General features: G+C 37.7%; 1 protein-coding gene across 2 annotated transcripts; it reads right to left on the bottom strand.

Annotated features, from left to right (window-relative positions):
* Positions 1-1,212: 1,212 nt before the first annotated feature.
* NUS1 (NUS1 dehydrodolichyl diphosphate synthase subunit) lies at positions 1,213-16,457 on the bottom strand. 2 transcript variants are annotated; one of them, XM_032216762.1, is made up of 6 exons: positions 15,832-16,457; positions 9,427-9,549; positions 8,360-8,512; positions 7,004-7,103; positions 4,797-4,931; positions 1,213-1,773 (listed from the first exon to the last, which is right to left on the bottom strand). In XM_032216762.1, the coding sequence occupies exons 1-5, from the start codon at positions 16,229-16,231 to the stop codon at positions 4,841-4,843; spliced, it is 867 nt and encodes a 288-aa protein (XP_032072653.1). In that variant the 5' UTR covers positions 16,232-16,457; the 3' UTR covers positions 1,213-1,773; positions 4,797-4,840. The 2 variants fall into 2 exon arrangements, with proteins under 2 accessions (XP_032072653.1, XP_032072651.1); XM_032216760.1 differs by lacking the exon at positions 1,213-1,773 and having other exon boundaries at positions 4,701-4,931.
* Positions 16,458-23,609: the final 7,152 nt, after the last annotated feature.

Below are 23,609 nucleotides of genomic sequence, written 5' to 3'. Positions count from 1 at the left end.
AACCTCGGAAGGATGGTTCAATCTTGAGCCAATGAGAATCAAATCTGTGGAAGTGAACATTTTTATTCCTGTCCTATAAAGAAATGGGATTATGTGATGAGAACGATTTCTATGCCATAATTATTAGATGTAGCCATTCAGCGTATGAATGCTTCAATATTTTTGTTCTCAAAATTGGTGTTTTCCATATTTTAGATTTGAAATTTTGCTTAACCTTCAATGGCTATATGTTGCTTAGTTTCTCCAGAGTATCAAAGTGACTTTCATTAAGTCTATGTTGTGTTTTGTGAAAACTCGGACAAAGCCTGAGACTTGGGAGAGATATTTTATACAATTGCCATGTTACAATAAAATCAGTGATATTGTCATTTAAGATACTTACATATTCATTTAAGGAATGGTATTTTAGAAAATGTTTTCATAAACATGGTGTGAATAGAACATGGCTGTGAGGAATAAGAACCATGACACATTTTATTTAAGGATTAGGCAATGGGAACTGCAACTTAATTGGATTTCAACATAAAGCTAATTATTTCATTGTAGCACTAGAAAAAGGATCAAATTAAAATCTAGTTCAGAGAATCTAGAAGGGAGCATCGCAAGCATAGGAATACATTTTGTCATTAGTGTCATGTATCAATTTGAATTTTTAACATGGCTTTCATATTATGGTTTGCCATAACTATCGGCTATTTTGAAAATACAGTGATCTTATGAAGAAATAACACTGGTCCTAATTGAATAAAACCATCCTATAGCTTATATGTTTTAGATATTTGTGTTCTATTTATTTTTTGTAGAAACACCTTTTCTTAGATTGGTTTGCAACCAAGTACAACTTTTCAGCTTTGTCTGTTTCAGCATGTTTGCAGGCAGTATATCATAACTTCCAGACACTGATTAAATATTTCCACATCCTCTTTAACTGATTGGGAAAGAAAGAATATGTGTCTCATGGATTCTTAAACTGTAAATATTTTTTTCAAACTTTCAAAAAGGAATTACAGATCAGTCTCTCCAGTCCACCCAAATATGAATTTATATCTAATATAAAATATCTCAAGAAATACTGTTTTTAAAAAATGGATATTTCAAAAGAGCCTTCAAGAATTGTTTTCTAGAACACTTTCCCTTACATGTTTTAAGTAAGTATAGGCACTAGGGAGAACTTTACATGTAAAACAGATACAGATATCCATACAACAGCACTGCCTGTAAAAAGATGTATTTATTTACAGGTCCTTTTACCCTCAGTAATGAAATCCACTAAGTCAATTTCTTCATAATAAAAAGTTGTTTTACATATTATTTACAAGTATCCAAATATATTTAGTCTGTCACTGCTGTTGACTATACCTTCTCACGGAACTTGAGATGGAAGAGTTTACTGCAATGATGTACTTTCAAAGAATAAATTGTAGATATGCATAGTGTTTTTGGCACATCTAACTTCATATTTTCTACTGAGCTTGGTTCATACAGTAGTCTGTTGTCAAAAAATGTCACAATGGTGGACAAAATGCAGGTGGTTCTTCAAACTATTCTTTGGCATTTGAAGATTCAAAAAAACCTATCAAGTAGAAAAGTATCTTAAATTTGCTATTATATTTCTCATAATTAGCACTAGAATCGTTTTGCTAAGCTCATAGCTCGATATTTAGATGTCAGTTCTCTTTAAGTCCTTCAATTAATTTACATACACCATGACATAATTTTCCTTATTTCCTGTAGAATATGTTCCAAAATCTGTCTTCATTAAAATGCCATTTCCTGAAAGACATCATAGAAATGAATGCATGAACATTCCTGAAATATATTGCACATGTTTATGATCTCTATAGTGGAAATTGGAAGATAGATTCTGAAATTCCAGTAGGTATATATATTGTCTTGATGCCCATTTACATCATAAGCTCATAGTAGTAAGCATTCTTTTTTTTAAAAAAAAACCAATTAATCCATAATTTTGTCACAGATATATCAAGTACAACTTTGATATTTAAAAAGGAGAAAAATGCTATTATCATTTGCAATATTTTGCTGCACTAAGTGGAGATATTTACAAAAAAGGCCATTCACAAATAGATTTTAGGTTTCTGTTCCCTTTTAAACCAAAATACAATAATAAAAATGGTTTTGCTATTCTTAAAAATATGCAGTTGAAACATAGAATATTCACTGGACAGTTTGTTTAAAAATTGGCAGAGACTTAGGGATATAATATTAAGTTAAGAGTTTTGGAGAAAAATCTCATACCATATATATTAAGCAGCATAACAAAGTTGCTGCAGGAAATTAGCTGACAAATTAATGAATTTTAGCTTCATATATTTATTGTACTGTTGTATTAATACACTGTCACACAATAACTGCCTTAATCATTTATCCAGATAATCATGTTACAGGTAACAGGTAATCATGTTACAGTGTATTAATGTCAAAACTTTAAAAAGTTATCAGTGGATATTGAATTAACACTTTCACTGTTTGTTGCTATTGTTTCTTAGCCAGACATAAACTGAGTGTATTCTACCTCACTCATCCTCATCCAGATTTGTTAATTTATAGTTGAAGTGAAGATAATATGGCGGATATTCATGTTGAAAATGGAATCAATCCTTTTTGTAAAGGAAAATACAAGCCTTTTAAAAAAACTTACCTGCATTCTGAGATCTTAATATTCTATTCTAAAATAGAATATAGAGGCCCAACAGTTCATGTTGCATTTGGAAAAGTTCAGCTTACATGAGGATGCTCCATTCCCACATGTATTCTTCCAAACAATCCACCATACTATTTAAACTTTAGCTCCCCAAGACAGAAAGCTCCATAGTTATAAGACCCATAATTCAAATGCTCATTTAAAACATGTATTGGCCTATGATTTAAAACATCCCCACATTCCAGAAAGCACTTACCCTTTTTTTGGCCCTATTCTATTTAATCAGTTTTGAGTTTGAGTTTCATTTTATTTATATGCCGCCCTATTCCCGGAGGGACTCAGGGCGGCACACAAACTCAAGGAGGGGAAGGGAAAAACACAAAAACTACAAAAGTACAGGGCATTTAAAAACAACCAACAGCCACACGATTCGAGAGGGGAAGGGAACTCATGGACCCCAGGCCTGCCGACACAGCCAGGTTTTAACGGCTTTTGGGAAGGCCTGGAGAGAGGTGAGGGTCCGAATCTCTACGGGGAGTTTGTTCCAAAGGGCCAGAGCCGCCACAGAGAAGGCCCTCCCCCGGGTAGTAGCCAGATGACATTGGCTGGTAGATGGAACCCGGAGGAGGTCTACCCTGTGAGATCTAATGGGTCTTTAGGAGGTAATTGGCAGCAGGCGGTCCGTCAAGTACCCAGGTCCAATACCATGAAGGGCTTTATAAGTGACGACTAGCACCTTGAAGCGTATCCAGAGACCAATCGGTAACCAGTGCAGCTCGCAGAGGATAGGTGTAACGTGGGTGTACCCACAATCGCTCGCGCGGCTGCATTCTGGACGAGCTGAAGTCTCCGAATGCTCTTTAAGGGCTGCCCCCATGTAGAGCGCATTGCAGTAGTCCAGTCTTGAGGTCACGAGGGCATGAGTGACTGTTGCGAGTGCCTCCCGGTTCAGGTAGGGACGCAATTGGTGCACCAGGCGGACCTGGGCAAATGCCCCCCTGGTCACAGCCGACAAATGATGTTCTAACATCAGCTGTGGGTCCAAGAGGACTCCCAAATTGCGAACCCTGTCTGAGGGGCGTAAAATTTCACCCCCCAGCCTGAGTGATGGAGTACTAGCCAAATTTTTGGGAGGGAAACACAACAGCCACTCGGTCTTGTCTGGATTGAGCGCAAGCTTGTTAACCCCCATCCAGACCCTCCAGGCACTGGCACATCACGTCAACCGCTTCACTGAGTTGGCATGGGGCGGAAAGATACAACTGGGTATCGTCCGCGTACTGATGGTATTTTATCCCGTGCCGCCGAATGATCTCACCCAACGGCTTCATGTAGATATTCAACAGGAGGGGGGACAGGACCAAACCCTGCGGCACCCCATATTTGAGGGGCCTAGGGGTCGACCTCTGCCCCCCGACCAACACCGACTGCGACCTGTCCGAGAGGTAGGAGGAGAACCACCGAAAAACGGTGCCTCCCACCCCCACCTCCCGTAATCGTCGCAGAAGGATACCATGGTCGATGGTATTGAAGGCCGCTGAGAGGTCAAGAAGCACTAGGATGGAGGGATGACCTCCATCCCTGGCTCTCCAGAGATCATCGGTCAGTGCGACCAAAGCGGTTTCCGTGCTGAAGCCAGGCCTGAATCCAGAATTTTAACATTAGCTATTCCCTCTATCCAATTTCACCCTGGCAGACACTTTTATAAATGTTTGCAGGTAATCAATTCAATGTATTCCTAGAATCTAGACTTAGGAAGTCAAGCATAAGTCTGGTAAAGAAGATGTAAAATATGATTTCAGAAATTTATGAGGTGACTTCAATTGAGACTGTGCACTCTATTGACTGAAGTGCTACTTTGACTTTTTAAATATATAATTGCATGTAAATATTTCTGATAAGAATGTGATCACTGAAAAAAATAAGCCTGAAATCTTTAAACAACTATTTTTACTATTTTTATGATGTACCATTATTAGACAGTAGTAAACCATTGCTTTCTCACACCTTCAAAGATTATGAGTACACACACATACACATTCTAAAAAGGATAAGACACTTTATTGAATTTGATAAATTAAAAGACTATGTACTGGACTTGTATGAATCACAGGTATTTGTAAACAGAGACCTTGGGTCCTTTCGAAAGAAATCCTGATAGAATTCTGCAATAAATCATTTTCCAATACGCTGATCACAGGATGCATAGTAACAAAGGGCAGAGAAGAATTCATCATAGCTGACATTCACATGTGAAGGCAAAGAACTGAAAAAAACATAATTTGAAAGAAAAGTAAGTATAATTGGGAATATATACAATACATAAATTTGCTATCACATTCCTAAAAATTTGCTTTGGACTATGAATCAGAATGATATATGACAAATAATAGAAGTCTTATAATAACAGATGAACCTAAGAGTATTTTAAATTTTCTATCCACTCTATAGCCAAGGAATATGCTAACAGGTGAATATTGCTTGGCTATACAGATACCGATTTTTAATATATAAGATTCCACAAGATCTCCCTAACTTGCAATACCTATGTGCAAAAGCACACTGTACATAGAGGGGTTCCCTTATGGGAAGAATATTCTTATTCATGGAATATAAATAAGAGCTCATATTCAACATGAATTTTACTTCCCTCAAATGATGGAAAGATTCATTAATAGGAAGAAAACAAATTTACTGCAGGAATGGGATACCTGTAGCCCACCAGATGTTCATGAATCATAGCTCTCATCATGCTCACTATTAGCCTGAAGGTTGCTATTCTACAACAACTGAAGCACAACAAGATTCTTCTGGACATTGTTGACCATTCATTATTAAATAGCTTTGCAACCTGTTTAAATATATCTATAACTTTTAAATATGTAGAAGTTAGAGATGCCAATCTGAAAGGACTTTATTTATGAAATGAATTTTTATTGGTGAATAGTCCAATCCAGATTCAGAGGGATAAAGTGATTTGGAGTATTTAGGGATACTCATGTAGTCATGTCTCATAGAAAGTCTTTTCTGGGCTTGTGCAGCTGTGGTTGTAATATGTAAAGCAAAGATGCATTGGATTTAAGAAAGCGTACATCCAAGTAGTCTTGAAATAAATTTTCCTTTAAATCTAGAGCCGTGATGGCAAACCTATGGCACCCATGCCCAAAGTGGCACACAAAGCCAGGTTGCCTGGCACATGTGGCCTTGCCTGTTTGTCTTCCAGGTTTCATGATCAGCTGTCTTTGTTCGCAAAGCAGTGCTGAAAACTGGTGGGCACATGCACGCCAGCCAACTGATTATCAGGTGTGCATGCGCGCCAGAACCTGGAAATTTGGCTTTTCCGGAGCGCGATCCCTTTGCGTGCGTGTTAGTGTCAAAAACTGGCCTGTGCATGCACACAAGCCAGCTGATTGTTGGGCGCTCATGCACGCTAGAACCCAGAAGTTCAGCTTTTCTGCAGCATGGCGCCAACGAGCACACGTACAATGTTTCTGCATCACCTTTTTGGTGAAAAGATTCGCCATCACTGATCTAGAGTATTACACAGCCCCAATTTTCAAACCTTTTCTCATAATTCAGAAACATCTGAAGTGGTTTATAACAGTCATAAAAAGAGAATAAAAGCAACTATTACAAGGAATTAATGGCTAGAGGAGTCAAACATAAAACAAAGGATTCTTAAAGATTCCTAAATTGCCTGTGTGTGAGTGCCAGGCACGTTGTAGAGAACAAATCATTCCACATGACAAGTGGAATATTAGCAAGCTGACAGAACCTATATTATACTAATTATCAAGAAATTTTACCATCTTTTATGATAATATACTGAAGCAAGAATGAAGTATTTAAAGTATGTATTAGCAAGCACACTATTAATTTGAGCTGTCCATTAGTGTATACCTTTCTTTCAGCAAGTGACAATCTCTGAGGCTGGAAGAAGCATTTTTCCCTAATGCTTTCAGTGTTGGATAGGGGGCAGGGATGGGGAATGATATCAAGGAAGTTGAATCCTTTTTTCCACTTTTGAGGGAAGTGTTTAAAAGTACAATTTAGCTTAACGCATCTATTTTTGTTAGTCTACAGAAGAAAATTAGTGAGCTATTGCAATTTGGCTAGAATGACAAGAAACACTGAAGCTGCAGTTTGATCACCCTTGCTTGCCAAAAGGTATGAGAAAAATTGTCAATGTATTTTTAATACCTATTGTGAGGCATTTCTTATTTAGCTCTCAACATAGTTGGAGTGAGAACAATTTTCTTTATGTGATACACTACAATATCCACACTTTCTTATCAGAATCAGAACTATTGAAAATACATAAGAATTATATGTTCTTACACAATCTCTGTCAATCTAATTTGCCAGGGAAGAAATCCCAAGATACTGTCCACAGGACCAAACTTTAATATTAGGTCAGGATCAGGAAAGCCGTTAGTACCTAGAAAAAGGGCAGAATAGTATTGGAGAGTCAAGACCACTTAATTTATCAGAGGTATAGCGCAGTCTCGCCATAACATTCTGCTTCATGCATAGAGTTGAATATCCTAATCAGCAGAATAAATGATAGCCAAATAACATATTCACAGAAAGGGAAATTCTGGGGGGCCAATTATCTCACATGGATTTTTGAAAAAACATTAATCAGCTTGTAAGTAATTTAGTCAAAACAAATAAATTCACATTCAGAACACTGCTTTTAAGTATCTGTATCTGCAGTTAAATAGGCAATTTTGAGTAATCATGGAAGATAAATGCTCAGACTGACAGATTTAATGCACAGCACCGCATAGAGTATTCCTAAAAGTTAGGCTGCAAAGGCCAATCATGGGGGCGGGGGTGTCCAAAGAAAATGTTACCCTAGTTAGGAATATTTGAAAATCAAACATTAAATGAATAAGGAAGTGCTTAAAAGAAAACAGCAACCAATTGAATATAATTTATAAAATAAATAATTTATCAGGTCCAGCTTTTGTATCCCCTGCATATAAACTTGAAGACAAATGAGAATTTTTTTATGGATTTTCATGCATTTTTTCTATGTGCCCATAATTACTCCACTTATTTGGCATGGTATACCTCTACAGCAAGACTATACAAAGACATATTGGGGATCTTCTACAAAGTAACCCCCAAAGAATGTAGAAACTGAATGCAGGTAGTCTTTGACTTATAACCATCTGGAATTACAGTCATAAGTTATTGCAGATGTTAAGCAGGTCACTATATAACGGACATGACTTTATGAGACTTTTTGAAGTGGTCATTAAGCCAGCCTGGTAGTCTTTAAGTGAAGACCAGAGTCATTAAGGGAATCCATAATAGCCAATGGTGTTTTCTTTTGGAAAACGGCAAAAAACATTGAAAATCGTGGTCATGTAATGGTGGGACACTGCAAGCAGCTGTAAAGCTGAGTTGATTGCCAAGCACCCAAGTTGTGATCATGTGACTGTGAAGGGACATGCAGCCATTGTAACTTCGAAATTGGTTTGTAAATACCTTTTGGGTGTCTGTCATAATTTCAAAAGGGTGCTAAACAATCAGTCATAAGTTGAGGACTACCTGTAGTGAGTAGGAAATCCAAATATTTACACCAAGAGTTAGATTGTGTTTAAACAAAATACTGCTGTTAGATTAGCCATTTTGCACTTCTATAAATACTAAAAAAAAGTAAATAAATTCTGCTTTAACACTTACTACTTAATAAATTCTCCAAGATGTTCATATCCAGATCTGTGCATTTCTTTTGCTTTTGTGCTACTAAGTTGCAGAATTTCTGAGCTGCTTTTACAATATCTGTTTTTCCATCCTCTGAGGACAACACGTTCAGAACAGATTGGCAATTTAAAACTGCAGTTGAAATGAAAATATAACAATGAAAGTGGAAGAACAGAAACAGTTGCTTGAAATCAGTTTTTTCTAAAGTTACTGTAGACCAGTGATGGCTAAACTTTTTGTTGTGCAGAAAGCGTGTGGGCGCAACAGCGCACATGTACCTGCACCCATAATGCAACGTGCGTGCAACATCCCCATGCTCCCCCACGTATGCACACTTAATCTCTGCTCCACGTGCATGTGCACACGTCTCCCTCAGGTGCCCCGCGCGTGTGTGGCAGAGACCTGAAAATTAGCTGGCCGGCGGGAGCCATGCATTCATGCTAGGTGGAGCTGAGCTGCGGCGATGGCTCTGCATGCCACCTGTGGCACGCGTCATCACAGTTGTAGATGCTTACAATTCTCTAGTTTAAACTAACATTTCTCCCATTACTCTACAATTTCTCAAAGTTCCTATTAGTGGTGAGCCATGGTGGCATAGTGATTAGAATGCAGCATTGACTGGCTCAAAAGTTGACTCACCCTTCCATCCTTCTGAGGTCGGTAAAATGAGGACCCAGATTGTTGGAGGGAATATGCTGACATTGTAAACTGCTCATAGTGTGCTATAAAGCATTGTGGAGCAGTATATAAATCTAAGTGATCTAAGTGCTATTGTTTAAATAATCCTGCTAAAGTATGTTTTGTAGAAAATCTGCAAATCTTTGCTAAAACAATACTCCAGTAGAAGTTTAGAATATTTTTTTTTTAATTTATATATGTCTGTCTCATTCAATTGATTTGTATACACCCAGATCTTTAAGAATTAGTACTCATGAAAATTTCCCATTGAAGAAATAAAGTAACCAGTATTTATGGATTAGTTTTGTGTACTCAATGTATTTTAGTCCCCTATAACAATATAAGGTTTTTTTTTTAAATTACCTTACCTTGATCTGTTTTCTCCTGATTTGCAAATTTCACTGTATATTTGGAACAGTCAAGATTCAACAATTCCTGCTGCTGTTTTAAAATTTCATCCATCAGCCTTGAATTATTTCTTTTGAAAATACCTTGGAAAAAGAGAAGAAAGAACATGTGCTGTTAATTTTTTTGCTGCAGAAATTATATTTAGCTTATCTGGAGCTGCCTAGGTGGAATATTCAGAAACTTGACTTGGTGTAGTTTCTAACAGAAGTCGATTCATCAGAGTAACACTTTTCCATTCTCTGACATGTTAGCTATACATTTCATTCAAAATGTTTATCACCTTTAAAACTCTTCATGACTTAGTGCTGGTTATTGTAGGTTACATCTATTTGTTCCATACATTTGAATTATGATGGTATACTGCATACCCACTCTCTGTGAAAGTAAGGGGAAGGGGACTAGGAAATCTGTTATTGTTATGACTGCCCAAGACATTTAGAACATATGCCTTAATGTAAAGATTCCCTTCCCCTCACTGTTATTGTATGTATGTATGTATGTATGTATGTATGTATGTATGTATGTATGTATGTATATAATTTACAGGGATGCTTTTGCCAATTATTACAGGCCAATGTTTGCCAATTATTATAAGCCACTCAGAGTCTTATGACTGGGGTAGTACAGAGATCTTGTACCTTGAAAAAGTAACCATAATCCATCATAAAATAAATGCTTATTTGATTATAAGAGTATCAACAAATTAAAACTTCTTTTGGACTATACTAAGCAAATACTATGGCACAACAGTGACTAAATTCTATATTCCAAATACCCACCCTAAATTTCACAACTGGTTGGCCATTTGCAAAAGAGATTCCCACTTCTTGCAATTACTGTCCTTAAAAACAGTATGGGGTATAGTCCAGGAAAAGTTATTCAAAAACTGAATTTGGATATATACAGATTCTAGTTGTATAAAATGTCTGACACTTATTTGGAGCCATTATTTTTCATGAAATTTGACAATCAAAAGAGAGTTTAAATACCAGACAGACCTGAAAGATATCTATTGTGCAAGCAACTTCTTCTTCACACAATTGTATATTCAACCATTTGAGACTAGAAACAAGTACACATCACTATGAATTTTAATTGAATTTTAAAAACATATACTTTAAAACCCACACAATTAGGGACATCCCTTCTAACTATGAACAAACTCCCTCATTCCATATCAGAAATTAATCAGTTGCACAATATAGTAAAGTTAAAATCTCACTTGAATTGAGTTCAGCTTCTGATGATTTCTGGGATACGTCAATAGTTTAGTCACTGCATTCTCTTTCGGGATGTTTTCTCAACTATCCAGTCTAGCTTACCTTCCTTACATTGTTTATCTTTCATCTGAGTACTAAGTAGGCTCAGATTTGCATAGCTTCCACAGCCAAAGTCAGATGCTAAGGAACTCAGCATGGGAGAGTTGCTATTTGGTACACACAACCTCAAGATGCCTTTAGTTACACAGAATATACACAAAAGATAAGAATTTGGGATAGTCTTGGCTACTGTTCTGGAACAAATATTTTAATATATTCCACTCTGTGATTATAACATAGCTCCTCACACCAAAGGAAAATGAATCAGTAATCAGTATGTGTGGGGTGGGGTGGGGGTGGGAGGGGACCCTTACAACAAGGTCCAAACCTGATAGCTGACTTATTCTTACACATCCAAATTTCAGGTTCTGGTTTATTATGTTTCCCTGAAAATAAGACAGGGTCTTATTTTCTTGTGTCTCCCGAAATAAGCGCTTGGCCTTATTTTTGGGGAGGTTTTATTATTTTTGAGGTGCAGGCGAAGGCGAGCATGGTCATCTCATGGCTGCTGCTGTGTTGCAATGTTTACATTTTTGGGGGCTTATTTTAGCATATGCGCTCAAAAGCCTGATTGGGCTTATTATCCAGGGAAGTCTTATTTTCGGGAAAACAGGGTAGCAACAAGCAAATCACAGCTTTTAAATAAAATGTAATATTATGTTTCTTCTTCCTAGCAAATTCTAAGGTTAATTTCATAAGGTAATTTGATTCAGGTTTTTTTTTATCCTGATCTGTTTATCTGTCTCTCCAAGCACTTGTGTGCACTTGGAGCAGCAATAGGTATTAAAGATAACTAAACTAGGCTTTTGTTTTAAAGAGAAACAAAAAAACAAGCACACATTCTTGGATGCAGGTAAGAACCACTATTATACCGGTGGTACTGGTTTGAACCATAACAGGAGTTACAGAATGACTTTGCATTATAAAATGTTATAACTCACACAGGCCTTCTACTTACCGTATTTTTGGAGTATAAGACACATCTTTTTTCCTCAAAAAAGAGGCTGAAAATCTGGGTGCGTCTTATACACTGAATACAGCACTTTTTGCCTCCCGAAGCCCTCCCCCCCTTCACTAAAATGGCTGTGCATACCCTTATGGAGGCTTTCTAAGAGCTCCTGGGGGCTGGGGAGGGCAGAAATGAGCAAAAAACGGGCTGTTTTTGCTCCCCCTCGGCAGCACTCTATAAGCCTCCATAAGGCTATGCATGCAATTTTTTTTGACAAAAACGGGCCAATTTTCATGAAAATTTTTTGCTCATTTTTGCCTCCCCCCACAAGCACTCTGCAAGCCCTCCCAAGTATTCATGCCTTTTAAAAAAAAACAGCCCCATTTTCACGAAAAACGGACTGTTTTGGGGAGGTTTGCGGAGTGCAAAAACTTTTTTTTTCTTTTTGGAAAGCTCTTTAACTGATTGATGAGAATTTCATTGATCAAGTGCTGTGCCAGCAGAAACAAAGTCTTAGGTGCTGCAAATTGTCAGCGATTTCTTTCTCCAGCACATGGATAAATACACCTGGAAACATCTACTTACCTACCTACTCTCTCTCCCTACCTACCTAGTGTATTTCTCTCTCTCTCTCTCCCTCTATCTACCTACCTACCTACCTATCCTCTCTCTCCCTACCTATCTACTGTATTTCTCTCTCTCTATCCCTCTACCTACCAACCTATCTTTCTCCCTCTCTACCTATCTACTGTATTTCTCTCTCTCTTTCTATTTCTCTCTCTATCCCTCTACCTACCTACCTACCTACACTCTCTCTCCCCTACTTACCTACTGTATTTCTCTATGTCTCTCTATTTGTATCTCTCTCTCTCTTTACCTACCTACCTACCTACCTACCTACCTACCTACTCTCTCTCCCTCCCTATTGTATTTCTCTCTATTTCTCTCCCTCTCTATCCCTCTATCTACCTACCTACTTTTTTAAAAAAATTGCCTCTTCAAAACCTTGGTGCATCTTATACTCCGAAAAATACGGTAATTTGGACATGTATCTTTTAAGTTTCATTTTCTCAAAACCAAAAACGTTTCTGCAAATAATGACAATTACATATATATCATAGGAATGATGAAGCCTTCCATTGAATGTCAACTGCTGCCACTGTACATGTAGTCCTCAACTTGCAACATTCATTTAGTGACCTTTCAAAGTTAGTGAAGCTGGAAAAGAGTGACTTATGACTGTTTCTCACACTTATAACTGTTACAGCAGCCCCCGGTCATGTGATCAAAATTCAGATGTATGGCAACTGATTAGCCCTAAGAGTCAAAAAACTGATTCCTCAGACAGAAGAAACTAATTGGAAGTGTGCACATGCACATACACATACAAAGATATAAGGTATGCATACACACAATTTCAGTTCTGACTAGACTATGAGCTGAATGTTACTTCAGAATTCTTGTTTTAGCTAGTTAAAAATTATGCAGTTGTTGCTAAGTGAGAGAGTTACCATGAGTTTTGCCTCATTTTATGAGCTTTCTTGGCATAGTTGTTAACTGAATCACTGCAGTCGTTAAGTTAGTAACACAGTTTAAAGTGAACCTGGCTTCCCCACTGACTTTGCTTGTCAGAAGATTGTGAAAGATGATAAAAAGACCCCGGGACACTGCAACTACCATAAATGTAAGTCAGTTTTCAAAGAGTCTGGATTTTGATCAAATGACCATGGGGATTTTGCATAGTCGTAAATGTGATAATGGTCATAAGTTACTTTTTTCAATGCCGTTGTAACTTCAAACATTCACTAAATGGAAGGTTGTATTCAAGGAATATCTACATTTTTGTTTTAGAATAGAAACTACTTTCAACATTTTTTAGTATAGAATGTTTTCAACTTCCCTTGTTTACAAACATTTGCATAGGTTAAAAGTGAAATAGGAAAACATTTTCATCAGGTATTGAAAGAGTCGCCAATATTCTTCAAACTTTGAGTAACTAACATAAAATAAACTGAATTTATATTCGACTCTCAACTTCCTAGTCTAACCCTTTGTATTCTTTACCATACATCTGTGTATTAAATAGGCTCATATCTTCTTAGCATCTAAGCCAGGACAAAATCAGGCAGGCAGTTTCGAGTTACTTTAGTAGTGTCTTAACTTAATATTTTAAATATATATCTGTAAATTTCTCAACCTGTGGTCCATTGACCCCTGGGGGGCCCCAATGTCATCACAGTGGATCTACCAAGGTTTGAAGAAATGTTATGATTTATATCGTGACTTAAGCCCTAGGAGTCCATGGTCACAACATATATTTAAAGAGCGTCCATGGTGAAGAAAAGATTGAGAACCACTAGCGTAAAGGATTACTTGGGCAATTGAGGATGTACACAATGCATATGTACTGTTTAGGATTAAAAGACAGCTAGGCAACTTCCTGAAAAACTATATTGTCTCAATCTCCATCATTTCTATAAGAAATGGAACTAAATTGGGGGAGGGGGGAAAGGTATTTTTCTTTTCATATATATTGGAACATTTTTTACATTTAAGCTTCCATTCAGATTGCCTAGCACTCCCTTAAACCTTTTTTAAATTCTACCATAACAGGAATCAAGAACCAAAAGCAGGTCAATAATCTATCCACAAAATATAATTCAAAAGCAGCATTCCTATGTTTCTTGCGATGTCATTCTATAGTTTATTTATAATTTTTCTTATATATAGACAAAAAAGTACCTGTACCTTAAAATGTCTTTTCAGTTTACCAATTAAAGTCTTTGTATTAAAAAGGTAAACAAAATCTGGCAGAAATTTGCTTACATGTTAGTATACATCCTTTTACAATGTGGAGTTAAAGAGAGATTCTAAAGTACAGCTTTGAAATTAAAAGTGTATTCTTTATTAAACAGAAAATGCAAATATTTCTTAGTTATCTGTTTAGTGATGCTTCATTTTTAATATGCATGTAATTATTCCTTAACAAATTGAGCAATTTTCAAATTGACCTGTTTGGATTTGATTGAGTCAAATCATGTAATTAAATTTTCACTAAACTCAAGCTATTCTTCAAGACTTCATTTTTTCACATATACTTTAATAATTTCTGGCTGTCTAAAGTTTTCTTTTCCACCATGATTCCAATTGCCGATTTATATCTGAAAGGTGTTATATATTATATATAGTAATTCTGAATGTTAAAAACATTGGCCTTCTTCTCCTATAATTAAGCTTACTTTAATAAAATGTATTCAAAACAGTTAATCAAAATGGTAGTACAGAGAAGTAAAATATAATATAGGCATTAAAATAATTGTATTCAATAGCCACTAATAAAAAGATTCAGAAAAATCTGCTCAGAGCCAGTCTGGGATCAAGAAGTCCCATAATCAAATAATAGCTAAACAATACAACCAGTGAACATTCTTGAAAATAGTTTTTTATTGACCTTCATCCTTTAACCTACTACTACTGTTTATATTTTCTGTACCAGTCAAACCCATTGGTACTGAGCTCAAGCTAGGTAAGGAAAATACACCCAGTAATAAAGCTGCTCCCTGTCTCAAAAAACATTAGTTGCCTTAACTGGCATTTAATATAGGTCCATGTACAATTGAGCCCAAAACTTCTGTTGACAAGTGACACTTTATTTAAGGGCATTTTGCCCCATTGTATAACCTTTCTTGCCAGTTATTTAAAAGGAACTGCTGCAGTTATTAAGTAAGTAACATTGTTGTTAAGTGAATCCGGCTTCCCCAATGGACTTGTTTTTGTCAGAATCGATAGATCACATGATCTTGGGACCCTGCCACCGTCACAAATATAAGTCAGTCGCCAAGTATCTGAATTTTGATCATATGACCTTGGGGATGCCTCCAACATCGTTAAATGTGGAAAATGGCCATTAATCACTTTTTCTGTTAACGTTGAATGGTCACTAAATGAAGTATTGTAAATCGAGGACTATCCGTGACTAGGGTCGACGGAAGGTAAAAAAATAAAATAATAATAATCCAGGATCGTTTCAAGGTCGACGTCGCCGCGTTGGGGAAAGGGCGAGAGATCTGAACTCGGCCGTTGACTAAGCGACTTACCTTCGTGGTCGTAGACGCTGACGTAGGAGATGCCCACCGCCATGCACCACACCACCAAGCTGGCCATATCGGCGTAACTCTGCTCCTCCTCGGTCACCACCAGCCCCACGTGGCCCGGCAACTTCTGCAGAGATTTGGCATCCCTCCGCCAACGGCTGCCGGCGGCCACCACTTTCCGCCCGGCCGCCGCCGGCTTGTGAAAGGCGAAAGGGTTGACGGCCGCCGCGGGGGTTAAGAGGGCCCGCGAGGCGGCATTGGCCGCCGTAGTCGCGCGCTGCCGCCAGCGGCTGAGCCACGAGCCGCGACCTCCGAACCAACCGCGGCCCCAGGCGACCAGCGCGCGCTGGACGCTGAAGAGGACGTGCAGCAAACGCCACAGCAGCTCGTAGGCGACGCTCATTGGCCCGGACGGTGGAGGGGAAGACGCGAGAGGAGCGGAGCGGTGACCCGTCGGTTGAGGCAGTTTCAAGGCGGATCAGCCGCAGCGCGAAGAACGCACCATCTCGTCTCCTTTTGCCTCACGGAGACGGCTTTATCTGCCCGGCAACTTTCCGTACCGCAACCATCTCTCTCTCTGTACCTGCCCTGACCTTTCCCCTCTAGCCTACGCAGCTGCTGCTCATTGGTCGCAGCGACGGAGTGGTGTCATTTCCGGCTTGATAGAATAAATGACGTGGCCCGAAGGAAAGTGACGAAGAGGGAAGCCCTAGGATGTCTTTTTGTAGCTACAGATTTAATGTTCTATTGCGACATCTAGTGGCGGAAGCGCGTGAGTGGTTAAAACTGCCGGCTTGGTCGCCGTGTGCGCGATAGTTAAACAAGAAATCAAATGTTATGACTGCGTCCTTTATTTGTTCAAACTGGACTGCCAATTGTGGAAATGAATGGGACAAAAACTTCCTGAAATGGCTTATTTCTTAATCAGGAGTGAAGGTGAACTGTGAATATATGCACTGAGTTAAAACGTTAAGAAATATGCACCGAACTAAAACATTATTTGTGCGCCGCAGATGTCCATTTGCATCCTTATTTCACACATTTCCCATAAATGCATAGAAATATATTTCTTAGAAAAGTGTATTCTCCAAAGATGGTCAACCGTTGAATCCATGCACATATTCATATACAGTACTATATATGCACCTTTTGAAAAAATATTGGTAACCCCATGAGTCTAGCTAGCATATAAGATAAATTAAACATTCCAAATTCAACTACACTATTTACTTTTAAGTGGTGGCCTATGTGGCCATCACAAGCATGCTTGGAGACAGTTGACTTAGATTCTATACAACAAAGCACAAACTGATCTCCTTAAATAGAACTGAATTAAATTCACATAGAGGAAGGATATCAACAAAAGTGTATCTTAGATTCATCTTTATTTCATAATCATAATCACCACCCATATTTACTCAGAGATAGAGATATCATCACCATTTGTGTACTTGCTTATTTCTTTCCTCTCTTCCCAGAATAAAGGTGTTATATATTTACAAATGCAAGATTATACTTGGAGATATCCAGCTTTCATCATGGGTTTCTGCTAGTGATGACCCTCCCTTGACTTCTATGCCTTTGGTGGAGAGCACATTTCTGATTTGAAAAAGTTCCCAAATCATGGATTGCCATCCAAATACAGGTTTCTGAGATAAGGGATGTTAGGAAATTGCAACTAAGAGTAGATATTGTTCTGTAGATTTAACACCTTTGGACATTTTTAATTTGCTAATTCTTGTTCTTTAATACTTCGTACATTATTTCTTTTTAAGTCTAGTCTGGTTACAGCATGTGGGACTCTGAAGAAAAACATTGTTTATCACTTCTATAACTTCTTTCAGCAAACCAACTATTTATCCACACAACAACCCGTTATTTCAATGAGAAATAAGTAACATGGCACCTACTTAGCTTCCTAGCCAAACAGGCTTTTGGACTGCAAATCAAACTATGTTGTAATTTGAGCCTTTCTAAAATTTCATGGTGTAGTTGTATGAATGACATTACAGGAATTTAGCCTTGGCAGTACAGGTTTTTTTTTTTTAATTTTAAAAACCAAATTGATTTCTTCAATCCTGAAATTGAATATATTTATATTACAAAAATGCATGCTCTTTATTGCACAGATGATATATTTCCTGATTTCACAATGAAATTCAACTTACGTTTTTTAATTCCAAGTCTCTGACAAATTGTGTGTCAGCAATAGCACTTAAACTTATATGCCACTTCACAGTGCTTTACAGACCTCTCTAAACATTTTACAGAGTCAGCATATTGCCCCCAACAATCTGGATCCTTATTTCACCAACCTTGGAAAGATGAAAGGCTGAGTCAACTTTGAGTCTGGTGAGATTTGAACTGCCAAATTGCAGTCAGCCAGCAGTCAGCAGTAGTCTGCAGTGCTGCACTCTAATGACTGCGCCATCATGGCTTAGCTACTTATTTTACTGGAATAGAATTAAGCTAATTTTGTTCAAGGGCTAAATTAGATAGTAGTGTACACTTTTTTGAAGTGCTCCATCTTCAAATGTAGTAGGAATATAATTGTCAAGGAATTATATTGGTTGAAGTTTTGTATATTCTACCATTTTTGTGCTCTAATGCTTTCAGATTGTTTGTGAAATCAATTTTCTGTAATGCGACTGGCAATCTGAGTGATATTGTTTGGAGTTTGTTCTTTGACAGCTCCATCCTCATTAAACCTGAAAGAAAGCTGCATATCAACTGATGAAAGCTGGTTTCAGACAAGCAGATCTCTGACAAATTTATTCACATCTCCAAATTTTACCACTTTCAACTGGCTCTTTTCCAGCTTCAATGACAATATAGTATTAGCTGATCAGAAGGAGATTACCATTTAAATTAAGAAACGAATTATAAAAAGGTGTGAAAAAGCTTCTTGAAAAGATTGCAAATTACTATTTGCCATGCTAAGATAGTTTAAGCATCGACTAAGAGACAGATTCTATGTTATTTCCACCCAAAGTCAATCTCCCTAAACTAGTAAGGGAGGGGAAAACCAAAATCAAATTAATTTGTTAATTAATTTAATTTGTTAAGTTTTTTAAAAAAAACTTTCAAAACCAGATTCATGTAAAAATTATTAAATTGTCCCAGGTTTCAATACAGTATAGTATTTCAAGGTTTTCTGGAAAGAAAGTAGATTTGTGAGTCCATTTTTCTTTTATTTATGTATTGATATCCTGCCTTTATTATTTTTACATGTAGCTCAAGGCAGCAAATATTTTCCAGCACACCTTCCTCCTCCTATTTTACCCATTCAACAACCCTGTGAGTTGAGTTGCCCTGAGAGAGTGTGACTGCCCTAAATCACATAGCTGGCTTTCCTGACTAAAGCAAGATTAGAAGTTATGGTCTCCTGGTTTCTAGCTAGAGCAAACTGGAGACCATGAATTTTCATCTGGCTTTAGGCATGAAAGCCTGCAGGGTAGCCTTGGGCCAGTCACTCTCTCTCAATAAATGTCATTAGTCTGAAGACAAAATCCATGTGGAACTAATTCAATCAGCAATCATCTACCTCCACAGAATAGGCATATATTATCAAGAAATGTATTCAAGTGCCATTAAAAAAGTTATACCAGAGTATCAAAATACAGAGCACAATCATGTCAAACTGGGATATGTGCTATAGTTCCATGGCAAGCTGAGGCCCTCTAGAGGAATATTATAGGATACGTGACATTTTTATAACAAGTCTAAGCATAACTGAAAAGAGATAACAATTGAATTTTATGAAATACACTTTTGACTATACTGAAATGGTAGGGTTCAAAATTTTTTACTACCGCTTCTGTGGGTGCGACATGGCTTGGTGGGCGTGGCTTGGTGGGTATGGCAGGGGAAGGATACTGCAAAATCCCCATTTCCTCTCCACTCTAGGGACAGGTTACTGCAAAATCCCCATTCCCTCCCGATCAGATGGGACTTGGAAGGCAGAGAATAGATGGGGGTGAGGCCAGTCAGAGGTGGTATTTACCGGTTCTCCGAACTACTCAATTTCTGCTACTGGTTCTTCAGAACTAGTCAGAACCTGCTGAATACCATCTCTGGTATACTGGCATAGAATCTTGTTCATCAAATCAGTGGGAATAGATAATACAGTTCCCTAAGCCAGTGTTCTGCAGAAGTATATCCCTTCACATTCAGTGGAATTTACTAAATTCAAATGGCCCAAATCCATGATGAGATATTAATTTATTAGAACAAATCAAAATGCCTAAAAACTTGAATCTCCAGAACTTAACATCAGATGAGATGCTGCACAAATCAGGAGATGGGAGAAGTAAAATGAAATAAGCCAGTTGTTTCTCCTCTATCTCCATCCTATCATCATCATTATCACTATCACCACCACCATCACCACATCTTTCACCAGAAGAGCTCAAAGTTTTTCTTAATTTAGCTCTAAAATAAGGGGAGATTGGATTGAAAAACAGAGATGATCCAACGTTACACAATGATTTTCCATGAGAGGATTAGCTTGAATCTGAGTTTCCTCAATCTGGATTTAACAATTTAATTACTATATTACATTATAAAGCATTAGCAGCATATTTACATTCATTCTGGAGACATGGAGAGAACAAATCACATTTGTCTGAATCTAGTCTGCAAGATATGCATCTTTAAATTTAATTCATAGAGCTATTAGTATGAGGTCAAAGAACCCACTTTTCTTTTTTTGTCATAACAAATACTATTTTTCTTGTCTCTAAAAAGTACAATTATATTTTATAGCAATCAGCAAACAGACATTTCTTTGTATGAGACAAATATGACGAACCTGCATACAGACAGGACCTGTGGTGCGGTCAGAACAATTTTGAACTGAACACGCTCAAAACTATAGAGATGATAATAGACTTTAGAAGAAGCCCTTCTAGTCTACCACCTCTTACAATATTAAGTCACACAGTATCAACAGGAAACACTTTCACATTTCTAGGTTTCATAATATCTCAGGACTGAAAATGGACATCTAACATCAAAGATGTCATCAAGAAAGCACAACAAAGGATGTTCTTTCTGCGCCAACTCAGAAAGCTCAGACTGCCCAAGGAGCTGCTGATACAATTCTACAAAGCAATTATTGTCTGCTCCTCTATAACTGTCTGGTTTGGCACAGCAACCAAACAAGACAGACATAGACTTCAACAATTACTTAGGACTGCAGAAAAAATAATTGCAACCAGCCTGCCTTCCATGGAGGATCTGTATACTGCATGAACCAGAAAGATGGCTGTGAAAATATCTACACACCCCTCACATCCTGGACTGAAACATAAACTGTTTCAACTTCTTCCCTCAAGATGATGCTATAGGGCATTGCACTCCAAAACAACTAGACACAAGGACAGTTTCCCCTTCCCAATGCCATCACTCTGCTAAACAGCTAATTTCCACAACACTGTCTTATGTTCCTGAGATGTCAAACCACTTAATATAGCTGTTTTACTATTATTCTTCTCATCTTTCCTATTACATCTTTCCTTAGCTTCTTATGACTATAACTTTATTGTTTGTATCTTATGATTTATGTTGATTGTTTTATTTAGTATTCTATTATGATTTATATTCTTATTTAGTTTTCCATGACTATCACTGAGTGTTATATCTTATACTTTATGATTATTGTATTTTATGATTACGATCATGATTTATCACTTGTTGCTGGTATGTACACTGAGAGCTTATGTACCAGAGACAAATTGTGCGTCCAATCACACTTGGCCAATAAAGAATACACAATAGCCATTTAGACTTCAATTTCAGTATATAGTATATCATAATCATAGACATTCATGAAATTTGGAGAATTCTTCAGTTATTATTGTTATGGCTGGGCCAATTGCAACCATAGCATATAATACTGCCAAAGCCAGAATGAAATAGACAAAAGGATGCACTGCTCTCCAAGGGGGACATACAAACCCATGTTATCGTGCACAAACAGCCAGAACTACAGTTGCCTGTAACCAGTGGTGGGTTTCCATTTTTTTACTACCGATTTGCTCGTGCGCCCCTGCAGGCTCGCGCACACATGTGATGCTTCTGCGCATGCAGGTGGGTGGGCGGAGCCTCCTGCCACCGCCACTACTGGTTCGCTGAATCCAGGCTGAACCAGCAGAAACCCACTTCTGCCTGTAACCCATTCTGGGAACATTATCTGGTCAGGGCAATAGCTATAGATTTCTTGCACGAGTCTTCAGACATATTAAAAATAATATGATAAAAACAATATGATAAAAACAATAAAATCACTTGCCAATAAAACACCTTTTAATTGTATCAAATGTTGACAGAACTTTCCTGGTTTAAATCAGGTCTCTGTGTAGTGTAGACCCACTAAAGACTATTCCAAACTATTGAACCATTCCAAAGACCATTAAACTAGCATTCATAGGGACCTCACATAAGCCCTAATGCATATTATAGAAAGTGCTGTTCAGGTAGCACATATGCAGGCAGATAGTTTTGTAAAAGGAAGGTATGTAAGCTTTCTTGCAGTCTAAGTAAAATCCTGCCTAGGGCAGTTCTTGGTGACTGGGAGACAAAGCCCCCTAAATCAACAACTTTTGGTTGCCAAAGAGGATGGAGAGGCATAAAAGACAATTTCTTAATTTGACTAGGTTGGAAAATCAGCAGGCTTCATGAGGAGCAAGGGTTTAAAATCATGATGAGCAGCTTTTATTATGGTTGGCTGGAACATTAATCTGATTTATTGTCTGGCATTTAATCAGCAAGCAGTTCTACTACTACAATTCCCTGTTTTGGTTAAATGTGATAGTGACTACAAAATGAGATGGGAAAAAAAGATAAAGAACTATTTTACAGAGGGCTATAAAATATTTGCATGTTTTGTGATCCTGTGTTAAAAATAATCAAGGAAACCTTTCTAGTCACAGGATTTAGATTTAGAATATTTAAAGTGGTCTCTCATACTTGTTATTGACAAAAAGTTAACTTTAAGATTACCAAGTTGCAAGTCTTGCGCAAAATGTGCTTCCTTTATGGTTTCCAGGACCTGACATTGATACTCACTGTTTTGTGGGTGGGTATTTCTACGATATCCACCCCCATAGAAATAGAAATAATTTACTGCAAAATGCACCACATAGCCTCCTGCCAACGAGTGGTGGCACTGATGCAACGAGTCATGTGGCATCCAGCCATGAGCGGTGGCACCTGCGTGATGCATCACATGGCGTCTGCCTGCAAGTGGCTGCAATCAGATACAAAAGAAGTTGGGCAGCGGCATGTCAGGCATTAGGGCGAGAGAGGAGTGGCTGTGGTGGTCCTAAGGTAAGTGGGTAAAACATCCCCTGAAAATAAGATGCACTTATTTTGGGCTCTTATTTTCGAGGAAACACAGTATATATAGAGAACTCAGAAGTGGGAAAATACACTGCATTATCTATTATGTGGGAAACATAAGACTGATTATTTAGGCATCTCGCCCACTGAGAAAAATCTATTTTGTATCCAGATTCTAGATGTTACAACAGTTACAACAGTTATCAACTTAATCTTCCCTTGTTCTTTACTAGGAGTTCTTCCTCTTACCTTTCATCTTATTCACAAATTAGAAAGAAGTTCACCTTGTAATGAACAGCCGTAACCTCAGAGTTTCTAGCTAATGGACCAGCTTTCAAGGTGCCATATCTTTTGAAGGATTTAAAAGTTCACACTCAGTTACAACATGGTTTTAATGAAGTCTATCCATGGATAAAATTCAGGGAGGGGAGGAGAACTGT

This window comes from Thamnophis elegans, chromosome 4 (genome assembly GCF_009769535.1).
Source record: "Thamnophis elegans isolate rThaEle1 chromosome 4, rThaEle1.pri, whole genome shotgun sequence".
Classification (NCBI taxonomy): Eukaryota; Metazoa; Chordata; class Lepidosauria; order Squamata; family Colubridae; genus Thamnophis; species Thamnophis elegans.
The sequence above is the reverse complement of the archived record's forward strand: the minus strand, read 5'-3'. Positions and strand labels throughout refer to the sequence as shown.